The following is a 12,782-nucleotide window of genomic DNA, read 5'->3' on the forward strand; positions in this document are numbered from 1 at the left end:
TTCTCTCTTTTCTGACATTAGCACTGTTCTAATTATACATTTTGGTTTTGTATTGCAGACAACAAAACAGATTTTTGTAAGGGCTGAGGAGCTGAAGAGAGACCTGATAAATGAATACACTGAAGAACATCTTGTTTATTTGACAGAAAAGGTCAGTGTGAGGAGAAGCATGGATATAGGAGGACTGTGTGACAACTACTCACTCTGTACCCAGGACTGTCTTGTTCAGTGTCTTTGAAGTGTGTGAGTCAATGAAAGGGCTCCACATGCCTTCTATAATCCAATCAACACACATGAACATGTACATGCGCGCGCACACACACACACACACACACACACACACACACACACATACAATGTCATGGCATACTAAGAAGACTGAGACCTAACTTTATTAAAAACAGGAAAAGAGTAAGGTAGAAGAATGGATTTTCCAAAACACCAGGGATACAAGGCCCTAGACTGAAATATCAGACTTTAATGGAACTACACTTTGTTCATATCTGGGCTGAAAAGACCTTTCTTCCAAAATTTGAAGTAGTGGCCTAAATTCTTTTCCTTTCCTGCAGAAGAAAGAAGAAGAACTGTCCAAGAAGGCATCATTCTTGGAGGAAAAACAAAAGATCAGAACAAGACTTTCAAAATGGGCTTCCTTTCCTTTTCAAAAATGGTATGGTTCTCAAGAAAAATAAACAAGGTGGGGAGGAGGGCTCTGGAGGACCAATTTCATCAAAGGAAGCTCAGCCTTATTCAGTAACAAATGGAACCTTCAGTCCAACAGTGGTGCCTTCAGGAAAGAAAGTCTGCGATGAAGCAGCTCCACCAACATCACCAGCTGCCAAGGAGGCCCCAGAAGGTGGCACCTTGAACAGGCCAGGTGAGTCACCATGAACAGGCCAGGTGAGTCACCACAGGTTTCTCACTAGGACAAGCCTTGTGTAGAAGTGGTTCCAATTGCACCTGGCTCAGGAAAACAGGATTGAGACTGAAGCTCACCAGTAATTTAAGGCAGAGTTGCTGGACAGGTCAAGTCAGGAACACTGGACCCCACAGAGAATCCTGAATCTCCTGCCATGTGATCAGTCTTCTGCTTGTGATTTAATGAACATAAAGGTCAAGAGATCCGGAAGGAACCCTAGTCTGGCACAGGATGTTACTAGGAGGGCCAGCTTATCAGGAAAAACACCTTTCATGTTTATCATCTTCTGAGTCCCTAAACACTGATGATGCTTTACAATTAGAAAATAAGCATTCTATGCATATATTGTAGAACCAAATCTTAGTGCAATGTATGGGTTCAAGAGTAAAATTCTAGCACACAGGTGGCATAGGGAGAGGTATTGATGCTAGTTTATACCCATTCTAGAAAGAATGATGAATTATAGGCAATCTCTGGCTATAAAGTCAAATTATTATTACAATGAAATAGAAATTTTTCTGAGCACTTGTGGTTGACAGGTGCCAAATGGGTGGGACTGTGCTAGGGATTTTGTTTTACTCTGACTTTCAGCTGTAGTCATCGTGGTAATCTAGATTCTATTTAGTATTAGGGATCAAGCTAAATTGAATTTCCGAGCTTTATACTCATTTACCTTACTAGACACAGTATAATCTTTGTAACCACAAGGAATTATAAAGCTACAAAAATAAGACAGGAATCAATAAAGACTTGGTTGTATATCACAATAAGACTGTGTCTCCCCAACCAGGAATTCTTGGACCAGAGCTACCAGTACAGTTTCATGATACTATTCTACCTACTAGCCAATCAAAATATGAACCATGTTGAGGTCCTTATGATAAGGACAAACCTGTTTCCCCAACTGTGTTCACATTACAAACCTTACAATGCATTGTATGGAAAGAAATGGGAATATTTCTTTAGCTGATATGCCCATATTTTGAGAAGTCCAAACAGTGTTGAAGCATGGGGAATGTACTGAATTAGAATCTGGTGACCTAGTGTCAGTTTTGGCTCTGATATATCTGAGATTATGATTTTGGACAGAGCATTTCCTCTTCCATTATAAGGATCTTCACATTCTATAGCAGCAAAACGAACAGGCTGACCTGTGAGCACAAGTAGATGCAGTGTGCTTAAGGGAGCACAGTATAGAGGAAGGACCCAGGTAGCTCATGGGAGGTTTTGCAGAGAAGCAGGCAGTGGTGGCACACACTTTTAATCCCATTACTTGGGAGGCAAATAAAAGTGGATTTCCCAGTTGGAGGCCAGCCTGGTCTACAGAGTGAGTTCTATGGGAGCCTGGGATATACAGAGAAACACTATCTAGACAAAAAAAAGAAAAAAGGAAGCTACATATTTTTGCAGATGTCCTGCAAAGGATCTGTGTAGGCCCAGTGCTTTCTGCTTCTCCCAGTTCATGCTAGCTCTGCTCAGATCAATTGGAGGGCTCTGTTCTTCTTTTCCTTCATTCTGTCTGCTTTGACATTATTTTGTCCTCCTATTCTGCACAGTTCCCTGATATATGAATGGGACTGGTAGGGGGATTGATGGAGACACATCACATAGTTCTGTGTCTTTCATTCCCTGTCTCTGTCTGTTTCTCTCTGTTTCTGTTGCTCTGTTTGTACTGTGCTCCCCAAAAGCTCCCTCCACAAAGATTACCAACCCCTCCTCCCACCCACTGCATCCATGTATATGCCCCTCTACCTGACACACTTCCACCTCCTCCCCACCTCTGTCGGTTTCCCTTTTGGGGGCGTCTATTGAGCCTTTACCTGACCAAAGACCACTCCTGCAACTGATGCCCAACAACACATTCCTATGCCACATTTTTGCCTGGAACCATATGTACCCCTTGGTTGATGGTTCAGTCCCTGGGTTGATGGTTCTGTCACTGTGTCTGTCTGCCTCTCTCTTTACCTCTCTCTCTCTCTCTCTCTCTCTCTCTCTCTCTCTCTCTCTCTCTCTCTCTCTCTCTCTCTCTCTCTCTCCTCTCTCTCTCTCTTCCTCCATAATATCTTGGTATTGGACACTATGTTCACACTTGCTGCAGAAGGAATCTTTTCTTATAATGGCTGAATAGGGCATTGATCAGTGGGATTAGAAGACTTGGACTGCTAGATTGTTTCTTTTATTTAATTTTTTAGACCAGTAGGATTTGATTTTAAACTAGATCTCTGGCCATCTAGACTCTATGTTTTTGTCACATAATCAGTGTCTTGTATATATTCTGTCTCATTAATTGGGCCTTAAGTCAAATCAGACATTTTTATATTATTCCTAGAGGTTCTCTGACACCACTGCCCTAGCATATCTGGCAGGTATAACTGGCCAATGAGACTGAATAACAGACTTTCAACAGAAAATATTGTAGGTCAAGGGGTTTGTGGCTGAGTTGGTATTTGTTTCTGTTTCAGTAGCCAACAGAGTATGTTCCTATAACAAAGAAACAAGGACATAAGGGTAAAGGTTTCAAGCATGAATCAGCTCAAATTCAATTTCTTTTTTTAATTGAGTATCTTCTTCATTTACACTGTGGATGATAAAACCTTTCCCAATTTCTACCCTCCCAAAAGCTCCCTCCCCAAAGATTCCCAACCCCTCCTCCCACCCACTGCCTCCATGTATATGCCCCTCTACCTGACACACTTCCACCTCCTCCCCACCTCTGTCGGTTTCCCTTTTGGGGGCCTCTATTGAGCCTTTACCTGACCAAAGACCACTCCTGCAACTGATGCCCAACAACGCATTCCTATGCCACATTTTTGCCTGGAACCATATGTACCCCTTGGTTGATGGTTCAGTCCCTGGGAGTCTTGGGGTGTCTGGGTGGCTGAAGTCATTGTTCTTCCCCTGGGGTGTAAACCCCTTCAGCTCCTCCAGATCCTGCATTGGACACCCCACGCCCAGTCCAATAGTTGGTTGCTAGTTTCTGCCTTTGTATTAGTAGGGCTCTGGCAGGGTCCCTCTGGAGACAGCCACGGCATGCTCCTTTTATACATACTTCTTGTCATCGTGTCGGGGTTTGGTGACTGTTTATAGGATGAATCCCCAGGTAGGGCAGTCTCTGGGTGGCCTTTACTTCAATGTCTTGTCTCCCTTATTGCTCCTGTGAGTATTATGTTCCCTTTTTCAGAGGAACCGTAGCACCCTCAGTTAAGCCCTCCTACTTCTTGAGCTTCCTGTGCTAGGTGAATTGTAAATTGTTTCTTCTGAGCTTTGGACTAGCAACAGCTAATTAGTGAGTGCATACCATGTGTGTTCTTGTGACTGGGTTACCTTGCTCAGGGTGACACGTTCTAGTTCCATCCATTTGCCTAAGAATTTCATGAACTCATTGTTTCTAATGGCTGAATAGTACTCCATTGTGTATATATACCACATTTTCTGTATCCATTCCTCTGTTGAGGGGCATCAGGGTTCTATCTAGGTTCTGGCTATTATAAATAAAACTGCTAAGAATATAGTGGAGCATGTGTCCATATTACATGTAGGAGCATCTTCTGGGTACACAACCAAGAGTGGTATAGCTGGGTCCTCAGATAGTACTATGTTTAATTTTCTGAGGAATCACCAAACTAATTTCCAGAGTGGTTTTACCAGCTTGCAATCCCACCAACAATGGAGAAGTGTTCTTCTTTCTCCACATCCTATCCAGCATCTGCTGACCCCAGAGCTTTTCATCTTAGCCATTCTGACTGGTGTAAGGTGTAATCCCAGGGTTGTTTTGATTTGCATTTCCCTGATAGCTAAGGATGCTGAACATTTCTTTAGGTGCTTTAGAGTCATTTGAGTTTCCTCAGTTGAGAATTCCCTGTTTAGCTCTGTACCCAATTTTTTAATAGGGTCATTTGATTCTCTGGAGTCTTCAATTCTTTGTATACATGGATATTAGCCCTCTATCGATGCAGGGTTAGTAAAGATCTTTTCCCAATTTTTTGGTTGCCATTTTGTCCTATTGACTGTGTCCTTTGCCTTACAGAAGCTTTGCAGTTTTATGAGGTCCCATTTGTTGATTCTTGTTCTTAGAGCATAAGCCATTGGTGTTCTGCTCAGAAACTTTGCCCCTGTGACCATGTGTTCAAGGTTTGTCACCACTTCTTCTCTATAAGCTTCAGTGTGTCTGATTTTATCTGTAGATCCTTGGATTTATCTGTAGATCCACTTGGATTTGAGCTTTGGACAAGGAGATAAGAATGGGTCCATTTGCATTTTTCTGCATGCAGACCTCCAGTTGATCCAGCACCATTTTTTTTAAATGCTCTCTTTTTTCCACTGGATGTTTTTTAGCTCCTTTGTCAAATATCAAGTGACCATAGGTGTGTGGATTCTTTTCTGGGTCTTCAATTCTATTCCATTGATCTTCCTGTCTGTCTGCATACCAATACCAAACATTTTTTATCACTATTGCTCTGTAGTAGCGCTTGAGGTCAGGGATGGTGATTTCCCCAGAATATCTTTTTTTGTGAAGAATAATTTTTGCTATCCTGGTTTTTTTGTTATTCCAGATGAATTTGTGAGTTGCTCTTTCTAGATTTATGAAGAACTGATTTGGAATTTTGATGAGGATTGCATTGAATCTGTGGATTGCTTTCGGCAAGATGGCCATTTTTACTATATTGATCCTGCCAATCCATGAACATGGGAGATCTTTCCATCTTCTGAGACTTTCTTCGATTTCTTTCTTCAGAGGCTTAAAGTTCTTCTCATATAGACACTTCACTTGCTTCGTCAGGTTCACACCTAGGTGTGAAATATTATTTGGTACTATTGTGAAGGATGTCATTTCCCTAATTTCTGTCTCATCTTGTTTATCCTTTGAGTAGAGGAAGGCTATTGATTTGTTTGAGTTAATTTTATATCCAGCCACTTTGCTGAAGTTGTTTATCAGCTTTAGGAGTTCTCTGGTGGAAGTCTTGGAGTTGCTTAAGTATACTATCATATCATCAGCAAATATTGATACTTTGACTTCTTCCTTTCCAATTTGTATACCTTTGACCTCTTTTTGCTGCCTGATTGCTTTGGCTAGGACCTCAAGTACTATGATGAATAGATAGGGAAAGAGTGGGCAGCCTTGTCTGGTCCCCAATTTTAGTCTGATTGTTTTAAGTTTCTCTCCATTTAGTTTGATGTTGATTAGTTAGAATGGGTCAATTTGCATTTTTCTGCATGCAGGCCTCCAGTTGATCCAGCACCATTTTTTTTAAATGCTGTCTTTTTTCCACTGGATGTTTTTAGCTCCTTTGTCAAATATCAAGTGACTAGAGGTGTGTGGATTCTTTGCTGGGTCTTCAATTCTTCAGTATGCAGTATATTGCTTTCACTATGTTTAGGTATGGGCTTTGGATTCCCGATCTCTCCAAGTCTTTTATCATGAAGGGATGCTGAATTTTGTCAAAAGCCTTTTCAGCATCTAATGAAATAATCATTGTTTTTTTTTTCCTTTGGGTTGTTAATGTAGTAAATTAGAACGACGGATTTCTATGTTGAACCATCCCTGCCTCACTGGGATGAAGCCTACCTGATCATGGTGAATTATATACTTCTGATGCATTCTTGGATTCGGTTGGTCAGGGTGTTGTTCAGTATTTTTGGTTTGGTTTAGGTATAAGTGTGATTGTGGCTTCATAGAATGAGTTCAGTAGTGCTTCTTGAGTTTCTATTTCGTGAAAACGTTTGAAGAGTATCAGAATTAACTCTTCTTTGAAGATCTGATAGACTTCCCCTCTAAACCCATCTGGTCCTGGGCCTTTTTTTGAAGGGAAACTATTCATGACTGCTTCTATTTCTTCAGGGCTTATGGGACTATTTATATGGTTTATCTGATCCTGTTTTGACATTGACACCTGGTATGTATCTTGAAAGCTATCCATTTCATCGAGGTTTTCAAACTTTGTTGAGTATAAACTCTCGTACTAGGATCTGATGATTTTTTTTGAATTTCCACAGCTCTTGTTATGTCTCCCTAATCATTTCTGATTTTATTAATTTGGATACTGTCTCCATGCCCCCTGGTTAGTCTGGCTAAGGGTTTATCTATCTTGATTTTCTCAAAGAACCAGATCCTTGTTTTGTTGATTCTTTGTATAGCTCTTTTTACTTCTGCTTGGTTGATTTTGGATCTAAGTTTGATTATTTCCTGCAGTCTACTCCTCTTGGGGGTATTTGCTTCCTTTTGTTCTAGAGCCTTCAAGTGTGCTGTCAAGCTGTTAGTGTAAGCTCTCTCCATTCCCTTTTTGGAGGCACTTAGAGCTATGAGTTTTCCTCTTAGCACTGCTTTCATTGTGTCTCATAAATTTTGGTATGATGTGTCTTCGTTTTCATTGAATTCTAAAATGTCTTTAATTTCTTTATTTCTTCCTTGACCAAGCTATCATTGAGAAGAGCATTGTTCAAAGTCCATGTATATGTGTGTTTTCCATTGCTGTTGTTTGAGCTTAAGACCAGCCTTAGGCCAGGGTGATCTGATAAGATACATGGAATAATTTCAATATTTCTATATCTGTTGAGACCTGCTTTGTAACCAATTATATGGTCAATTTTGGATAAGGTACCATGAGGTGCTGAGAAGGTAAATTCTTTTGCTTTATGGTGGAATGTTCTATAAATATCTGTTACATCCAGTTGGTCTATAACTTCAGTTAGTTTCACAGTATCTCTGTTTAGTTTCTGATTCCATGATTTGATCATTTTTTGCAGTGGGGTGCTAAAATCTCCCACTAGTATCGTGTGGGGTGCAATGTGTGCTTTGAGCTTTATTAAAGTTGCTTTTATGAATGTGGGTGCCCTTATGTTCAGAGCATATATGTTCAGAATTGAGAGTTCATCTTGGAAGACTTTTCCTTTGAGCAGTATGAATTGTCCCTTCTTATAATTTTGGACATCACTACCAATTTCATGATACTATTCTACCTACTAGCCAATCAACACCTGAATCAATTTGGAGTCCTTATGATAAGGACAAACCTATATTCCCAAACTTTGCTCATATTACAAACCTTAAAATGTCTGGAAAGGAAAGAAATCTACACATTTCTTTAGCTGATATCCCCATATATTTTGAGAAGTCCAGAAAGTGTGGAAGCATAGGGAATGTACTGAACTAGAATCTGGTGCCCTAGTGTTAGTTTTGGCTCTGATATATCTGAGCTCATGATTTTGGAGAGAGCATTCCATCTTTCACTATAAGTATCTTCACATTCCATAGTAGCAAAACTAACAGGCTGGGCTCTGAGCCCACCTAGAGGTAGAGTGCATAGGAGAGAACAGTGTAGATAACACACCCAGGTAGTTCATGAGAGGTCTTCCAGAGAAGCAGACAGAGAGCTGGGGTGTTCACAGGAACACTCAAAGCCAAGATGTCTCATTGTGTTAGCCATCCTGCACTCAGTTTCCACATTAACCTTTGAACTGCAGTGCTCTTCAGTAGCAGTGTTGTGATGGGAGGGAAACTGGCTGCCACATCTGCCAACCCTCTATGGAAAGGGTTGTCCTGTCTGGCCTGCCAGGATTAGCAGCTGTGTCCTACTGGGGACTCAGAGTATAACCCTCATGGACCAGATCTTTATGGTTTGAATGGAAATTTCAGGACAGAAAATGTGACTGTGTGTCATGTCTAGGACACAAAGAAACTATATTACCTGCTGTAATCCTCCAGGCAAAATCTTTAAAAGAAGTGCCAGTGCCAGCACAACTTGTGAAGACATGCCACCTGAGCACTTGGGAGCCATGGAGATACAAGCTTTTAATCCTACAATTAAGTGACTGAAGCAGGATGGTAGACACAACCCAAATTGCAGAATAATACACTTACAATTTTAATTGAAATAAATTGAAACTTATCATCTATAGGAATTTTCTCTTTTGTTATTTTCTATATTCTTTGTTTATATTATATATGATTTTCCCTTTCCCTGTTTGCCCCTCAGCATAATCCCATAAGCCCTCTTGCATTTGACTGTTCCCCAATCAACCCCCTCCCACTTCTCTGTCCTGTCACATATAAAATCATTCCCAAGAAGAAACTAGGAGAAGAAGGAGAGAACCCTGGTCCTGGAATGACTTTATGCAGCATTGTAGGGGATTACCAGGAATTTTCAATGGAGATTGACTTACTATGGTGCAGTGGTTTTTTTAGCAATGCATATATTAATGTAATATAACATTAATTCACAGAGAACAAAGTATCTCCTTTCCTAACTTATTGTTCATCTTGTGACAGGTGGGAACCTCCTGAACCCTAGGCACTCAGACCAACAGAGTCTAGGCAATGACGAATCTTCGTGTATAGGAACAACAAGTTTGGTCTCAACACAGTTACAAATAAAGGTAATTTGCATGGAATTCTTTGAGGCAAATTTAAAATCTCAATGTCTTTTTTCTGTGTTTGGCTAGTAATTCTCAAATGTTTTCACCCAACTCCTCATATATCAATTTTTCTTTATATTGCCACTGGGATCAGAGAAAATAGGTCAATGCTCTGTCCAGTTAGTCATTACACTATATTGAATACTGCTCTCAAACACTCTAACCCAAGATAGCCTTGTACAATGCTATGGTCCAAGGTGATCAGAGTTCCCAAAGCCTGTATGGCCTACTGAAGATTCTCATCTTAATTTCTGAGCCTCTTAAACATCAGGAACTTGCTTTAGGGTGAAATGTTCTATAAATATCAGTCAAATCCAATTGGTCCAAAGCTTCAATTAGTTTTACTGTGTCCCTGTTTAGTTTCTGTTTTCCTGATCGGTCCATTGAGGAGAGTGGAATGTTGAAGGCCCACACAATTATTGTGTTAGGTGCAATGTGTGCTTTGAGCTTTAGTAAAGTTTCTTTTATGAATGAGGGTGCCCTTGCATTTGGAGCATAGATGTTCAGAATTGAAAGTTCTTCTTGGTGGATTTTTCCTTTGACCAGCAAGAAGTGTCCCTCAGTGTCTCTTTTGATGACTTTAGGTTGAAAGTCAAATTTATCTGATATTAGAATGGCTACTCTGGCTCGTTTCCCCGAGACCATTGGCTTGTAAAATTGTCTTCCAACCTTTTACTCTAAGGTAGTTTTTGTCTTTGACATTTAGGTGTGATTCCTGTATGCAGCAAAATATAGGGTCCTGTTTCCTTATCCAGTCTGTTAGTCTATGTCTGGATGCTCCAGTGTAGGGGAATGGCAGGACAGGGAAGTGGGTGTTGAAGGGTTGGGTAGCAGGAGGAGGGAAGATGGGATAGGGAGTTTTGGAGGGGAAACTAGGAAAGAGGATAACAATTGTAATGTAAATAAAATAACTAAAAACAATTAAGGAAAAAAGGTAAAAAAAAAATCAATTGTATGAAAGAGACAAGGAGAGTTGGCAATACATGAATTGAACAGTTCAGGAGGTTGTGTAAAAGAGAACTATGTAGAAAGTGAACTCAGAAGTCTCAGTTACACACTCCCTCCCTGTGGGAAATCCAGCAGAAAGCAGGGGACAAGGACCTGGGATCATTGAATAGGTATATAATCGTGGGTATATAGGAGAAATCATGTCGTTTGCCACAAAGTGAGTGGAAAATATAACTTAATGTGATTTTGTGCAATTTCTGATGAGTCATATAAAAATAAAAGGACAACTTTCTGAGTGTGCAGTTCCTCTGAACTAGAGAGTGTAAAAGAGTCTGAGATAGTCTACCTAAGTGACCCAAAAAACTCCACTAGAGAACTCCTTGATAAACAACTTCAGCAAAGTGGCAGGTTATAAAATCAACTCAAGCAAATCAGTGGCCTTCCTATACTCAAAGGATAAGCAGGTTGAGAAAGAAATTAGGGAAATGACCCCCTTCACAATAGCCACAAACTGTATAAAGTACCTTGGGGTGACTCTTACCAAACATGTGAAAGATCTGTATGACAAGAACTTCAAGACTCTGAAGAAGGAAATGGAAGAAGACCTCAAAAAATGGGAAAACCTCCCATGCTCATGGATCGGCAGGATCAATATAGGTAAAATGGCCATTTTGTCAAAAGCAATATACAGATTCAATGCAATACCCATCAAAATCCCAACTCAATTCTTCACAGAGTTAGAAAGAGCAATTATCAAATTCATCTGGAATAACAAAAAAAGCCAGGATAGGTAAAACTATTCTCAGCAACAAAAGAAATTCTGGGGGAATCAGTATCCCTGACCTCAAGCAATACTACAGAGCAATAGTGTTAAAAACTGCATGGTATTGGTACAGTGACAGGCAGGCAGATCAATGGAACAGGATTGAAGATCCAGAAATGAACCCACACACCTATGGCCACTTGATCCTCGACAAAGGGGCTGAAAACATTCAATGGAAAAAACATAGCCTTTTCAACAAATGGTGCTGGTTCAACTGGATGTCAGCATTCAGAAGAATGCAAATTGATCCATCCTTGTCTCCTTGTACTAAGCTCAAATCCAAATGGATCAAGGACCTCCACATAAAGCCAGACACTCTGAAGCTAATAGAAAAGAAACTGGGGAAGACCCTTGAGGACATCCATACAGGGAGAAAGTTTCTGAACAGAACACCAATAGCATATGCTCTAAGATCAAGAATTGACAAATGGGACCTCATAAAATTACAAAGTTTCTGTAAGGCAAAGGACACCATCAAAAGGACAAATCAGCAACCAACAAGTTGGGAAAAGATCTTCACAAATCCTACATTAGATAGAGGGCTAATATCCAATATATATAAAGAACTCAAGAAGTTAGACTCCAGAAAACCGAACAACCCTATTAAAAAATGGGGTACAGAGTTAAACAAAGAATTCTCACCTGAAGAACTTCGGATGGCAGAGAAACATCTTAAAAAATGCTCAACTTCATTAGTCATTAGGGAAATGCAAATCAAAACAACCCTGAGATTTCACCTTACACCAGTCAGAATGGCTAAGATTAAAAGTTCAGGGAACAGCAGTTGTTGGGGAGGATGTGGAGAAAGAGGAACACTCCTCCACTGCTGGTGTGGTTGTAAATTGCTACAACCACTCTGGAAATCAGTCTGGCGGTTCCTCCGAAAACTGGGCACCTCACTTCCAGAAGATCCTGCTATACCACTCCTGGGCATATACCCAAAAGATTCTCCAGCATGTAATAAGGATACATGTTCCACTATGTTCATAGTAGCCCTATTTATAATTGCCAGTAGTTGGAAAGAACCCAGGTATCCCTCAACAGAAGAGTGGATGCAAAAAATGTGGTATATCTACACAATGGAGTACTATTCAGCCATTAGAAACAATGAATTCATGAAATTCTTAGGCAAATGGATGGAGCTGGAGAACATCATAATAAGTGAGGTAACCCAGACTCAAAAGATGAATCATGGTATGCACTCACTAATAAGTGGATATTAACCTAGAAAACTGGAATACCCAAAACATAATCCACACATCAAATGAGGTACAAGAAGAACGGAGGAGTGGCCCCTTGTTCTGAAAAGACTCAGTGAAGCAGTATAGAGCAAAATAAGAACAGGGAAGTGGGAAGGGTTGGGTGGGAAAACAGGGGGAGGGAAGGGGACTGATGGGACTTTTGGGGAGTGGGGGTCCAGAAAAGGGGAAATCATTTGAAATGTAAATAAATATATCAATAAATTAAAAAAAAACCATTCACGCCAAAAATGTTTGCAAACAAATAGCAAACAATTGCTTATAGAATAAAAATCTCCAAAAAAAACCATCAGGAATTTAGTTTTCATTCCTCATGATCATGCAAATGCATAACCCTCCTATGTGTACACAACCACTCACAGCTATGTGAAGTCTTCTGGTCCTGATTTCAATAAATAACCTATTTGTAAGCCGGCTACTT

General features: G+C 40.3%; 1 protein-coding gene across 1 annotated transcript in view; it reads left to right on the forward strand.

Moving 5' to 3' along the window:
* Positions 1–12,782, forward strand: part of LOC127668500 (STAM-binding protein-like) — a 174,341-nt gene that overhangs the window by 148,507 nt on the left and 13,052 nt on the right. The window contains exon 3 of the mRNA XM_052162137.1: positions 698–877. Coding sequence (XP_052018097.1) covers positions 698–877 — 180 coding nt within the window. The remainder of the gene's footprint in view (positions 1–697; positions 878–12,782) is intronic.

Source organism: Apodemus sylvaticus, chromosome 18 (assembly GCF_947179515.1).
Source record: "Apodemus sylvaticus chromosome 18, mApoSyl1.1, whole genome shotgun sequence".
NCBI lineage: Eukaryota > Metazoa > Chordata > Mammalia > Rodentia > Muridae > Apodemus > Apodemus sylvaticus.